Source organism: Strix aluco, chromosome 1, assembly GCF_031877795.1.
Source record: "Strix aluco isolate bStrAlu1 chromosome 1, bStrAlu1.hap1, whole genome shotgun sequence".
NCBI classification, from domain to species: Eukaryota; Metazoa; Chordata; class Aves; order Strigiformes; family Strigidae; genus Strix; species Strix aluco.
Genome location: NC_133931.1, coordinates 154,411,461 through 154,426,514, shown reverse-complemented (window position 1 = coordinate 154,426,514; position 15,054 = coordinate 154,411,461). Strand labels below are relative to the sequence as shown.

General features: G+C 35.9%; 1 protein-coding gene across 6 annotated transcripts in view; it reads right to left on the bottom strand.

Moving 5' to 3' along the window:
- The window catches only part of BBS9 (Bardet-Biedl syndrome 9), a 323,390-nt gene that overhangs the window by 114,616 nt on the left and 193,720 nt on the right, over positions 1 to 15,054 (bottom strand). For all 6 annotated transcript variants that reach the window (XM_074841233.1, XM_074841242.1, XM_074841223.1 and 3 more), the window contains one exon: positions 8,364 to 8,474. In XM_074841233.1, coding sequence (XP_074697334.1) covers positions 8,364 to 8,474 — 111 coding nt within the window. The remainder of the gene's footprint in view (positions 1 to 8,363; positions 8,475 to 15,054) is intronic.

The window sequence follows — 15,054 nt, the reverse complement described above, 5'->3', positions numbered from 1 at the left end:
TTCTCTTAAACTCATAGTTATGCAAGACAACTGCCAAGGAAATATGAAAAACAACATTTAGTCACATAAAAAGCTTTTACATTTCTCTTTTTTTGATTCCTTCCACTGTGCTACAGTTCCCCTTTCTTGCATACAAGACCTATTCAGAATTCATAACAATGTGTTTACGTCTGGATTTTCGTTTTGTTCCATATTTAGCATGCCCCTTCTTCTCAGTCTATCTTTTATGTGTTTCTTATCTTCTATTATTCATCATCAGTTCTCATGATCAGGACTTGATAAAAATGAGGAAAAGCTTCTTCATAGGTTCCAAAAAGCTTTGGATATGGCCATGAGTATCTTGTTTTGCCTTGCATCACTCTTTACTGCTCCCTTAACTGCAACAATAGCAACCTTTTGCTAATAATTTTAAGCGTGCCTTTGAATTCTCAAATCATACAAGTGCTTTCAACAAACAATTTTTTCCAATAAAGCCACTGAATTTGAAGGAAAAGGTTCAGGCTCTCTATACCATGAATTGTTCATTTCATACCTTTTTTCTGTGATCTCATAGCAATTTCTGAGACGACCCACGAAGCAAGTGTAAGGTACCCCTCAGTTCTTTGTTTCATTGACAGTCATGAAACAAACTGGAATTAGAGAGTTTTTTAACCTTTGAAAGGAAACATTTGTAAAACATTACCACAACCATTGGTATGGGGCAAACACACAGAGACTAATCCCTTTACCCAGTGCACTGGATAACACACATTATAATGTACTTGAATCTGCAAATATTAGAACATAAATAAGACTTGTTATGTTCTCATGTGTTATATTACATTTCACAGCAGATGTATATACAAGCTCTTGCTAAAAGAGAAACTGCACTTCATTTGGTATTGACTTAATGAAGGAATTCTCACATTAATCTCTTAAGCTGTACTGCTCTTTAGAAAAACAGACTCTGTGGAAAAGAAAACCTCCATAAATCTCTTCAGCTCTCTCCAGAAAAATAGGCTTTTTGTAGGCCAGTGATTTTCTTTGCACCTTTTCTTGTGGAAACAATTAGCTTAGCAATTTTAAAGTATTAGGTGGGCCCAGCTGCAGGCTCCTGGTGTCTTTCCTATTATATAGCAATGTCTCTACAGAAAGAACAAGAATCTAGTCTCATAGTACTATAAGACATCAGTCGGAAATACATAAGTGAGCTCCTAATAAGGTTAGATCTTGAAGGAGCTTTCACTTACCTGAGGCCATCACAGATTTCAGCCTTTTTGCCAGATACGATTCTAATTCAAGACTCTTTGTTAGCTCAAGGACAAAATACTATGTTGCAATGCACTTGTCAAAATCCCTGAAATTGAACTCAAACTGTCAGAGGCACATTTACTCCCTTGGACAAGCCCAATTAATTGGTTCTTCAATGATTAAAAAAACCCAAAAAACTCTGAAGTCAGACCTGTTGCTCTTACTTTTGTCATGGATGTAGTAACCAAATTTCATGCAGAAGTTCAGGTTCAAAACTGTGGCCATGGACAGCTAAAAAGTCTGTGTTGCCAACAATACTGATTTGTTCAACTGATTGTTTTGAAAGCTGATTATGGGAATGAAATCCTGTTCCACACAGCATGTACATTTTTCCAAAATAGTCTTTAGCTTAATTTATACATTTCCCTTTTATTTAATCTCATGTACAATACAGTTAGTATTAGGATTGATTTCTGTCCTATTATACTGTCTAACTTGAAAAAGTTAATTGCTTGGCTATGGACATTGAAAATACTTTTGCTGTAATTGGCAAGAGTATCAGTATCCAAGTGATTACCAGTGTAGCAAACAATGATAATTACAATAACAGTAGGAAGGCCACCTGTATCTACTGTATGTTGAAAATTTAGTGCAGTTATTAGTCCAATATATAAATAATATATGTCTGATCTGAAGCAAATAGAAATCTTTCATAGACCTGTTTTAGAGTGTTTACAGCATATTTAAACACCCTTCAAAACAAATTCAAGGATATGTCTCTGCTCATCTGTGTAGGTAAAAAATAATAACAGCAGTAGAGTACAAAAAAAAGATAGCTGGCAACAATTTATATCCAAAAGCTCTTTACCATCTGTTTGTACAAAGCCAAGTGTTTAAGAAGACTCCTTTCTAAAAATCAAATAAATGAAACACTATCGCAAAACTTCATCTTATATTACATCACTTCGTGATGAGCTACTTCATAGATGGCAATTTCACACAGTTGAGTATCCATGTAAATTACAATAAGAAAAATTAAGCACATAGCTAAATTTAAATGTGTCACTAGACCTTTTAAAGAAAAATAGTTGCAATCTTGTTTACTAACAAGAGTTGTTTACACAAGATTGTGTAACTAAACATCTTTGTGGGCTGGAATCATGCGATAGTTCCTAAAATTGTCTAGGCATAATAAAGACAGCAATTTTTGATTAGAAGGGTAGAGTTGAAAGATCCTCTTAAACGGCAGCCACAACATCTATATGAACATTGTCATGCAATGCTGTAGATAAAGTAACAAATAAAATAAATAAAACACACTAACTAAAATTGGTGGAAAAAGATGTGCAGCTGTGCAATGTCTGGGTGCAACTTTGGAGGATGTTTTGAAAATTTGGCTCAGAATGGCTTCTTTTACTGGAGTTTATAGCTCAACCTCACAGTCATTTATGTATAGCTGCCTGTGTATTTAATCAAAAGTAATAAGCCAGATGCTTCAAATTAAAGACAGTTAAAAAAATCTATTCCAATACATAAATATAAATTCTGAAACAGTTTTTGGTCTTAGATGCTATGAGTATTAAACTATGAAAGCTTATTTATTTTACTAAATATAATCATACAAGATGAGAACTTTGAAATTTAATCTTTAAGTCATCTAAATATTTGCATGACAGCAAAATACAAAGAATTTAACTAAAACCAGTGGCAGCACAGTAGCGAGTGCAAATGCCAAACATTTGGTCTCATTTGGTCTCATGAATAGCTTCTCAGAAATATTTTTATTTAAATAATAAATGTAAATACTGGGCCATGTTCTCTGTTGCTCTCTCAGGAAGAGACAATGATTATTCTGAATTATCATGGCAAAGTCAGGCAAACATTTCCTTTAAATATTTAAGACTTTTTTTGTTTAGATAGATCATTTACAGAATAGATTTACAGGATCTTTGGTGAAGAATTCTGCCAGGAAAATCAGGTCTTACAAGTTGTGAAAATTCCAACAGCTGCATGATATGACACTTGACAAATCTGACTCCCAGTGTTGTAAAATCCTGAACAACTAAGCAAACTACAAAGTAATCGACACCATTGCTCCACAAAAAAAAAAAAAAACCCACACCCAAACAAACAAAAAAGCAAAGATAAATTTTTCAGCCCAATCATTCTTTGATTCATAATAACTTTTCATCTGGTTTTCCATCAATTTAGTGGAGTTACTAATGATTTACCAGCATAAAACTCTTTACTCATAAAAGAGCAACCAGATCCTTTCTGTGTAAAATATTTAGTAGGAGTATTGGTTAGAAAAATACATCTTAGGAAATTCTCTTTCACTGTAAGTAGCATGCAGCAGCAGCATATGAAGAATACAGAATACTTACTTTAAGGGCTATATCCTGATAAATATGTATGTTGTTATTTCATCCTAAAGCTCATCATCAGCACAGTTTAATTGTTCAGAGAAAAGTTGTTTTAAGGTTGTTCAACATATCCCTTAAAGATGTCTCTAAAAGCCAGGATGTACAAGAACTCCTTATGCTTACTTGCTATAATCCACATTTTCAACTCATTTAATCAGAAATATCTAAGGGAGAACTTGAGAAGTGGAGTTCCACAAATCTCCATTCACGGTTACCTTCTAGAACATAAGAAGACTTCTTGAAATCAAACCACTCACTGAAGAAGACTGCAACTCTAGCAAGGAATTCATAACTTGTAAAGAAGAAAATGGAAGACAGTGGGAACAGCATAACAAAGAGAAAGGAAGTCAACAGGACCTACATGGAAGAGTCTACAATCACTGCATTTGTACTTGTGATTGCAGCAGAGGTCAGCATATCTGCACTGGTATCGTAGCTGTGAGCTCATGGAAAAAGTCATGATGTAACAACAGAGACTTCAAAGTGGACTCAACTGCAAATTCTGTTCAAACTCTCCACCAGGCTTGTGCAGCCCACAATGAAATCTGTGCTGCTCTGTCCTCACTGTAACCAAAACACTGAGATCAAAGTTAGTAGGGATAGATTTATCATGCTAACATTACTCCTTCAATTGCAATACACACAGACTCAGTGCCTTGACGGGGTAAGCAGAAAGAATTATTTTCCATTCACTGGGATACAGAATGTTCAAGGGAGTACTCTTGTGTCCCCTCAAAGCAAAAGCCATTGGCAAGAAGCTACTCCTACAACTGCAATAATATCATTAACTTCCAGATATCATGAACTTGATCCCATTCTTTACTATGGAATCACAACATACTTGGATTAGAAAAAAAAAAAATTAAGAAAAAAAAAATCAGTGTGAACTATTTCAGCAATAAAAAAAAACCCGCCATCATCCAACCATTAATTCTCCTCCCAAAGAGACCCTGTGATTGGGCCAGAACCATTCATTCTTTTCTTGCACAGACATGCAGCATGACTACTAGATGTCACTTTCTGCTGCCCTAAGTAACTATTCCAAATAAATCCAAAAGCCTCATTGACATGCTTAGCAGATCCATGGAAAGTCTCAATACATTATTTTGTATGAGATAACTTGCAAGTCTGTGGCAGGATGCTACCCTACAGCATGCTTTCTTATAGCACAGCACAGTCTTCCAGGTCTTAGTCTCTCATTTCCCTCACAGTTCTTTGCATAGCTGACACAACATATTTAAGTCAGTGACCTCTTTCGTAGGTCTACGTCTACTCATGAAATTCAAAAGGTTTTTAAAAATTCTCAGCATGTCTGAAAAGCATACTAGCATACAATGCAGTGACTGGCAGTCATCTCCATACACTACACACTACATCTCACTAGCAAGAGATTAGCAAGCTCATATATTTTTTAGCAGCGAGAGTTTCATGTAAATTAACTGTTGAGTATTTATTTTGAGTTTTGGTAAATTCTACAGCCAGGGTTCAATGCCATACTATCACAGGTAGATTGCTAGCAATATTGGAGTTAGCTAGCTCAGGACTAACCGAACATCATCTATGCAAGCAGCAATCACAGGAGTAATAATGTAGACATACTCATAGGGAGCTCACAGGGTCTGGCACAGAATTCAGGTCTTCTCTTGTTCTTCCTGCTTCTTTCTTTGTTCATCATTTCTCTCTGTTCCAACCTTCTTGATAGCACTTCTCTTCATCAGATTTGTATGCACAAGCAATTTAACTATAAGCAAGGGTGTCCAAGTACAGCACACCTTTGAGAGGACTTGTTTCTTCCTTTGTCACTCAGGAACTCCCACTACTTCCTGCTGAGACCTTTGCAATTCAGGTCTTTCACTTCTTTTCAGTAGATAAAGCACTTCATTCTGCTTTGTTTTTCTACTTCTGTGATTGTACTATTGAGAACCGCTTGAGTTTTGTCCTAATCCAGCACACTGTATCAGTGGGAGAAATCAGAGTTTACTCTTTCTTCTGACATAGAAATACATGTGTTCTCATTAAGGCAACTTCATTACTCCTTTTTTTTTTTTTTTTTTTGCACTGTCTTGTGTATAACTATAAATAGATTTCAACCTGCACAAAGTCCTGTTGTTAAGATTTGGTCCGGTACCAGATGGAGCAAGTATGTAACTACACTTCTTACTCCATGTCAGTTGATGGTAGTCCATTGCATTCAGCTGAAGCTCTCCCATGACCTACAGAATTCTTTGGAATATTCTAACTTGATCAGCTCATTTAATTTCTTAGATTTCCATCTTCCTCTGTGAATGCAGCCTGTTAGTAGAGATGTTTCTCTTCAGGTTTCCTACACAAGTATATCAGCCGTTGTGCCCATGTTCATATTAAACTACAGCTGAAGAGACCCTGTTTTTTCTCTTCAGTTTTGAGGTATTTGGTGTTGTAGCCTCAAACTATTTTTATCTATTTAAACCCCTATCATTAAACTGTGAGGATTTTTTGGTGGAGAACATTAATAAGCATAGGCATGGCATATCAGTTCAGCTGATACAGCCCAATGAAAAATATTCACTAAACACAGAAACCTCTCAAAAGCCAGTATAATTTTTCATTGCCATTAAAGTACCTCTATAGCTAGAGATACAAATAACAAAAGCCATCTACAAGAAGAAAACTTACAATCAAAATCTATCTTGTACTCCCTCAGGAAATGAAGAAAGATATATCAAGAAAAAGAAATTTTACTCTACTTTGTCCCTTTTTTCTCTTATTGACTGGACATAGTTAAATTAAATGCAAACTCAAAAAAGTATGTAAGACAACAAATATTCTTTGAGGGCTCATTGTAATCATCGTGGTCTTGCTGCAGTCTCTGGTGCCTGAGCAATAACTCAGGCCAAGAATATCATGTACAGAAAAACACTGCAGTGCTGTGATTTCATGCCTAGTGTTACCTTACAGTTTAAGTAGCTCCCTTGGCTCTTACACTTGCAGCAATTAGAATTTCCAGACAGCTCAGTGGCAGATATTCTAGGCGCTCTCTATATTGCAGCAATGGCAGAGGGCAGTCAATTCTTACCATGAACGAATTAAATTCACTGGTATAACACATGGCTGTAAACCTAAAGACTTTTAAAGCTTTCAAAGTTTTCATTCTGCCTTTTATAGTTACAAAGCAACAACAGCCAGCTACGTGAAGTCTCAATTTTTATCATGGGCTAAGACTTACAGTAGGATATGAAGGTCCCCATACCACTGTTTCTGGATCTCATGAAATACACTACTATACTTTTCTTCTCATGCTAGTCTTTTCAGTAAACCAGTTACTCAAACATAGCAGAACACTATCTACTGAAGAACAAACACGTGATCGGAAGAATGGAGCATCAGACAAAGAAGAGGGATTGCCTGACATATGTTCTTGATTTATTGGTCTAGTTGCCTGAAGTTGGAATTTTATCAGGATTGTATCCTAAATCAGAGAGACAATATACTTTTCCATTATCAGGAAGGTACTTAATATATCCAGATGACAAAGGTTAAACTATACATAATGTCAACTTTGACAGCTTCCCTTCTTCTTCTGACCTGAAGTCCATAAGGACTGCAAATAATTAGCGCTCTAGAAAAGTCAGAGCTCTAGACCCTTCAGCAGATTTTTCAGGTTGTTTTTGTGAGCAGATACTCATTCTGGAGTTTCAAGTGACACTGTGGCATTATTACAGATTACTGCATTAGACACCCTTCTTCCCTGCCTGCTATTAAAACTTTGCTAAGGTAAATTCTGCTACTGCAGTTAACTATACATTCCAACTCCCTGACCATCTATGCAAAAGTTAGCTGGGCAAACAAGCAACTGAATGCATTTTAACTACACAGTTAACTGTTTTTTGCAGATGTGTAAGGAGTTTCTGTCTATTTCTGACTATTGTTGGTTGCAACCTCTAATTTGCTGCTTTTAATTTCAACACCCATCTATAATGAACATATCTGATTAACAAACAACATTCAAATATATTTAAAACTAAATATTACAGGAAAAGATCAGACAATGAGAGGGGAAAGAGGAGTGAAGAGACAACTTAGTAAACAAAATGGGAAATAGCTGCAGTCAAAGCCTGAGAGCTTACCAGGCACTTTATTAAACTGCAATGCACTACTTTACAATGCTGCTTTTAAAATATGTTAACACTATATCACAGTTCCCGGCAGCATGAAGTCTTTCCAGAAAACGTGTCATCACTGTATGCAGCGTATTTTATAGCCAGTATAATTTAATTTTATTGTATCCAATAATATTTTTCTGAAATTCTAGGAAGTCTCCCCACAAAAGATAAGTAATGGCCATATTTTAATCAGCTGGCACAAAGTCTAACCACCATACTGCAGAAAGAAAAGCCTTTATTACACCAAAATGTCCTCAGTTTCATGTTGCCTCTGTGGAGGAGGTCGTGAATAAAACCTGCGAGAATCTCATTCAAGTATTATGTAGCATAAAACCCTTAAACTATGAAGTTATTTAATTCGAAGACTGATCTCTACAGTCTAACTATTCTTGATAGACAAAGCTGAATAAACTCAGAATCCTACACGTTGTACTATTATCACAAGAAAAACTGAAAATTATGTTAACAAAGCCTGAAATACATGTCATTTGTTTCATATGTCCACAAGCATTCTGAAAAGGCAAACTGTACACGTCTAAGTAAAACAACATAGTTTTCTTTTTCTTACCAGACTTGGATTTCTGCTTTGCAATCTGCCCATGATTGGGAAACGCTGCCGTGGAGCCCGGTATAGCCATTCTTTCCTCTAAATCAGACTCTGGAATTGTAGTACAGCCACCTAGTTGAAAATGGAAGAACCTTAATGTGGTGTTTATGTAGCAAAACAAAATCATCAGTACATAATTAAGGAAAAGAGGTGATAAATTAGCTGACAGGAACACATAAAACTGGAATAGTCTTTACTTTCACTTCACAGAAATGTTTGTTAAAGAAAATTATTACCATTGCTTAGAAGGCTGATTATGCCTTAATGACTTCTCTCTACTACTAATGCTGGTGTGAAAAAAGTTTTCATGTATTAAGACCACAGAATATGTAAAACTGGTTCCACACAGAAGATAAAAATAATGTGATCTGTGTTTAAAGATCAGATTACTGGGAGCTAGTTTTATAATAAAAGTAATCAAGTGTGAATGAAATAACTTTACAAAGTCAACAAACCTGATGAAGACTGTTAGCTTGCCCTAGAGAATGACATATGATGATTATTTTCTGGATGGGCTATTAAATACAGTATTTTTATTACTTAGTGCTAGAGATATGGAAACAGAGGGACACTTTCACTGTCCAGTAACACACTGCACTGGCAATGCCTTACTCATAAGTGATGGTAGGATGCATGGCATAATTGATTCTTTGTATTTTGCGGTGTTGCTTTCTGAGTAGTTCATTAGAGAACACAATGACTTAAAGCCTTCTCTTCAAACATGTTTAAAGGCCTATGTTTAAAATATGAAAAGAGGGACAATCTAGTAGTAGTATCACCTGAAGATAGCTGCAGTAGCTTGCAGTGGAATAGGTTGATGTAAATTAATTTCAAAACAGCTGTGATCAGGACTTTGGAGAATGTCACTGTTCTGCAGCAAACATTGCCAACAACATAGTACACAGCTGAGCTGCATCTCTTTCTCATAGCACTCCAAGGACCACCACTATCAAGCAAACAAATCCATATACTTATTGTGTTCTGAAAGCACATGCTTATAAACAGCACATCAACTCCCAGTGGAGAGCACAGGCTTTTCACCTTTATGTCAGAGTTGTTCTACTTTGAAAAGAAATATTCTACTCCAGGCCTCATAATGGGTGGACCAAATTTGCAGCAACACAGGCTATTCTCTCCTTACAAACTAAATGAGTAGAACAGTTATTAAAAATAAGGATGCATCCCCAAGTAGGAGAGCTGCAGTTTCCTCAGCAGTTTCAGAAGCACTGGCAAAGCAACACGTGATGTTCTGCAGAAATGTACCATGCTGTCTAGCTACGGTAAAGCACGGCAGCCCCAGTGAATCATGTGAAAACACTCATTCCTACCAGCTCAAGAACTGATACAGCATCCTTTGTTCCTAAGGAAGAGGAAAGACAAAAGCTACTATATTCCAGATACACCCTGACAGAAAGTATAAGATACAGCATGGGTTTTATATTTGATTCAAAGCAAGTGAAATTTTTCAGTTAGAATGAAAGGTTAGGAGTGAATGTGTCAGCAATGTGCAGACTTATGACCCATGACAGCTTCAGTTATTTGGGGTATCTGCTATGAAACTGAAGAAGAAAATCAGAAATTAGAACAATGTCTTCATGTTAAATTACTGTAACACTGGGGCAATGTCTGACATTGCATTAAATATAAATGTACCTACACCCTAAATGAAAATAAGTACAAGTAAACTAATACTTCGGTTCTCATTTGCAAATTGTGACCAAAATGTAAACTATAAGATCTGATGAAATGGAAACCACTGCTTTAAAAGTCAATGTATATATTTTTCATTCTTATTCTTCAGATAAAATCTACCCTATTAATCAGTAATCTGTAAATACAGGACACAAAATTAAGGTTTCTTGCACAAAAACAACAATTAAGAATGGCATCATACATTTAAAAAGCTTTTATAACATTTCCTAACAGCATGAGTGAAAACTTGCCTAGTAAATTAGCATCTATTGAATTTCTACACAGAAATAAAAGGATTTTTACAACGTTCATTCTAAAACCTGAAACTCAATAACTTACATAGCCTTGAGAATTGATGGCTTTTGATGCCAAAATATTTCATTAGCCATCAATGCTGATAGTAACTGAATAAGAGTCAGAAAAGGTCTATTTGCCCTTAGGTACAATACACTACTTACTGAAAGGTAACAAGACTTCCTGCTCTTGATTTTGATGTTATAGATTTGTTAAGATTTACCTGTCATCTGATACCATCAGAAGTTACTAAAATTAAAAGCAAAATTCACTTCTTTCATATCTTGATTTTCTTGACAGAGAATGAGGACTGAAGTGTTAAGAGTGGTAGACTATTTTACATAGAAAGAAATTGTAGAAAGAATACACAGAGCAATAGTATCAGAATCAATATTAAGAGTACTAATTATTCCTACTTCTGCAACAATACTAATAATGGTTCCCTATGAATTGGTTTTTAAATACTATTGTTTCGTAAAGGCATTCCATGTGCTGAGAGCACTGTTCTTAGTGGGACAGGATTTCACCAGGACTTATTTAAATAATTATTGGTGCAAATGACCAGACAAGAAGGCCATATAATAGTGATATTTTTACTCTTTTGAGGCAATGAGGCTTACATGATCAAAGTCTTTGTGTCCCCACATTTCTATCTTACTCTTTTAATACCAGTATTACCTTCTAACTGAAGGAACTACTAGAATTTGCTGAACTATGTCTCTTAGCTTGTTCATATGCCTAGGACTAGGTAGAATGACTGAACGCTCATCTAGAAATCAACCTGCATCAACATAAGTAGTATCTGCTTCTTCCAGTGGAACCAATGGCAAATTCCATTTCCTTGCTCCAATAGGCACAGGTACCCATCCTCAAGATAACAATGGATATCCTTGATAATTTGCTATGATTCCCCACAGGAAGAAAAAAGTGAAGACCACACTAAGACAACTGTCACACTGAAAGAACTGAAATGTTCAAAGTAAATTGCAAACTTTCACTAAACTAAAAAAGACACTGAATAAGGCACAAATATACAACACTGAATATAATATTTAAACCACAGTAGAGCAGGATTTTGTGATTCAAAAAACATTTTACAACTCAGAAGGACAACTATCTGAAAAAAAAGAATCTTTCCTGTTAGGACTCCAAACTTTTTAATTTCATACTGCAGGAGTTCTACTGAGGGTATCTACACTGACTTATCTGGTTAAAGACTAACAGAATTTTTACTTTAAGTAAAAAATTAGCCTCTTTGAATTCTTGTATATCTCTGGATAAATTTCAGAAAGTATCCACTGAACGTCCATTTTAGCAAGCATTTACAATTTTTATGCACCTGGAATCCTAAAAGAAGTCACAGCAACAGAATAATGCACATTCATTGATAATTAAGTGAATAGTACACATCACAAAGTGAAAAATTTAAGGAAGAAGGGGGGAAAGAGAGGCAGGAATAGTAATACATAAATCTACACCCTGGAAATGATCCAAGTTGAGAAGTTCTCCAGATGTCAGTCTGTAAACAGTGCTTCATAAAATGAATTTCCCCATTAATTGTTGGCAGGAATAACATCTAGAATATGCTATTACATTTGACCCACTCTTTCTCCCTTTTCTGTGTAGCTAAATTCTTGTCTGACATCACAGATCTTTTATCAGTTGTAATAAAACCAAGAAAGCAAGGTTTGGTCAGCAAAACTGTTTGATAGGGTACAACACGTATAAAATTACACTCAAGCTAATTGTGAACTTTGTTCACCAAAGGAAATGAGAATTCTCTTGTTTATTTTCACTACATCTGTTTTTGTAACACATTTGGTTCTTAAGTTGGAAAAAGACACCCACACCCAAAGGAAACATAAACATACAATACATATTGAACAAAAATTAAGTACTGACAGTTTTCCTACAGGTTCCTATCACCATGTTTTTACACTTCTTAACATGGCTCTAAAAGTTGGAAAACAGGAAAACAAAAGTAGTATACATCTAAAAAATGAAAAGGCACTTCAAGAGAAAGACTATTTGGGTTTCCTCTTTCTCTTCCACTCAATCACAATCTAAACTATGCATAAAGTTTCCATTTTCCTCTGAAATTAACTCAAACAAGAGTCTACAGATAGAAGGAAAAAAAGCTTCCTGAGCAGTCTTTGGCAGCAGGAGAGTCAAAATGTGAACAGGAAGCTCTCTAAATAGAGGGTTTTGTCATCCATGTGCAGATTGATTATACAATGGAGATAATCTAAACAGCAAAATTATTTCACAGAGACTCCAAAACTATACGCAAAACCATATGCAGTTGGGTTTTTTGTGCTGTCCATAATTTTTAGGGAAGTGCATACTAAAAATGCAGCCTAAGGCATTAGAGATTATTCTCTCTAATAATCAATTACTTCTACTGATTCTGCTAGCTACATTTATTCAAGGCCTGTACATTTTATTAGGATCTGCCCATCAGAAAGTAGCTTGCCTGCTGAAGTAAATACTGTATGCAGGCTTTATAGATAGACAGCTCTATTGTTGGTTACTAGAAGAAAGATAAAACAGTAAGATCTATAGAAGAAAACAATACATATTTGAGTGTATAACGAGGTCCAGGGAACATTTATTCACATACTGGGTCTGGATTAGAGTCTGTCATTTGAATAGACACATTCCAGGAATGCAAACATATTTCCATTGCAGAGTGCAATGAGAAAAGGAAAAGAGAAAGCGAAGGAAAAGAGAAAGCGAAGGAAAAGAGAAAGCGAAGGAAAAGAGAAAGCGAAGGAAAAGAGAAAGCGAAGGAAAAGAGAAAGCGAAGGAAAAGAGAAAGCGAAGGAAAAGAGAAAGCGAAGGAAAAGAGAAAGCGAAGGAAAAGAGAAAGCGAAGGAAAAGAGAAAGCGAAGGAAAAGAGAAAGCGAAGGAAAAGAGAAAGCGAAGGAAAAGAGAAAGCGAAGGAAAAGAGAAAGCGAAGGAAAAGAGAAAGCGAAGGAAAAGAGAAAGCGAAGGAAAAGAGAAAGCGAAGGAAAAGAGAAAGCGAAGGAAAAGAGAAAGCGAAGGAAAAGAGAAAGCGAAGGAAAAGAGAAAGCGAAGGAAAAGAGAAAGCGAAGGAAAAGAGAAAGCGAAGGAAAAGAGAAAGCGAAGGAAAAGAGAAAGCGAAGGAAAAGAGAAAGCGAAGGAAAAGAGAAAGCGAAGGAAAAGAGAAAGCGAAGGAAAAGAGAAAGCGAAGGAAAAGAGAAAGCGAAGGAAAAGAGAAAGCGAAGGAAAAGAGAAAGCGAAGGAAAAGAGAAAGCGAAGGAAAAGAGAAAGCGAAGGAAAAGAGAAAGCGAAGGAAAAGAGAAAGCGAAGGAAAAGAGAAAGCGAAGGAAAAGAGAAAGCGAAGGAAAAGAGAAAGCGAAGGAAAAGAGAAAGCGAAGGAAAAGAGAAAGCGAAGGAAAAGAGAAAGCGAAGGAAAAGAGAAAGCGAAGGAAAAGAGAAAGCGAAGGAAAAGAGAAAGCGAAGGAAAAGAGAAAGCGAAGGAAAAGAGAAAGCGAAGGAAAAGAGAAAGCGAAGGAAAAGAGAAAGCGAAGGAAAAGAGAAAGCGAAGGAAAAGAGAAAGCGAAGGAAAAGAGAAAGCGAAGGAAAAGAGAAAGCGAAGGAAAAGAGAAAGCGAAGGAAAAGAGAAAGCGAAGGAAAAGAGAAAGCGAAGGAAAAGAGAAAGCGAAGGAAAAGAGAAAGCGAAGGAAAAGAGAAAGCGAAGGAAAAGAGAAAGCGAAGGAAAAGAGAAAGCGAAGGAAAAGAGAAAGCGAAGGAAAAGAGAAAGCGAAGGAAAAGAGAAAGCGAAGGAAAAGAGAAAGCGAAGGAAAAGAGAAAGCGAAGGAAAAGAGAAAGCGAAGGAAAAGAGAAAGCGAAGGAAAAGAGAAAGCGAAGGAAAAGAGAAAGCGAAGGAAAAGAGAAAGCGAAGGAAAAGAGAAAGAAAAATAAGGAATATTTTTTTCTAAGTGGGTATTTAATAATGAACACAGCTCCAATTCACAGTAGAAAACAGTTCTGGTTTAGTTCAGATATTCACTAGCAAAATGTAGAGTTGTTAATTAATCAGTGATAGCTTTCAGAACATAGCACTTAGGTCTAAGAGTGTGGCTACAGCTGTGCCATCACAAAATTCCATTGGTTTATGCCTGATTTGACAGAAACAAATTTTATGAAATGATGAAAAATATTTCTGTACTACATTGCATTAGAATAATAAAGTAATGAAAAAATCATACCAACTGAACATGCATTCCAAGGTCACTGAACATCACCAAAACATGTTTTCAATGGAGTACACAGAGACATTATCAGACTGTTGTTCTGCTTTACCTTTGTTTTACTGAAATGTTACTTAACAAAACTTCCAATTCATAAATTTCATAGCTTGTCTTATAATAAGTTGCCACTATTTGCACTGAGAGCTAGGCAGAGGTAATTTGTACCAATTGTGTGGCTTCTGTTTGAGCTTGTAGCAGATTCAAATATTCTGAACATGCCTGAATTCATAAAATCTTAAGAAGTTTAGTGTACTTTGGCAGTATAACCTCTTTATGGGAGTAACTATGCTGTTTAAACTGTCAAATTGTCTTAGCCATTCTTCCAGGATGAGGTTCTGTGCACATGGTATGCAAGTCATACAAATGGCATTGGGAAACACATTGCTAAG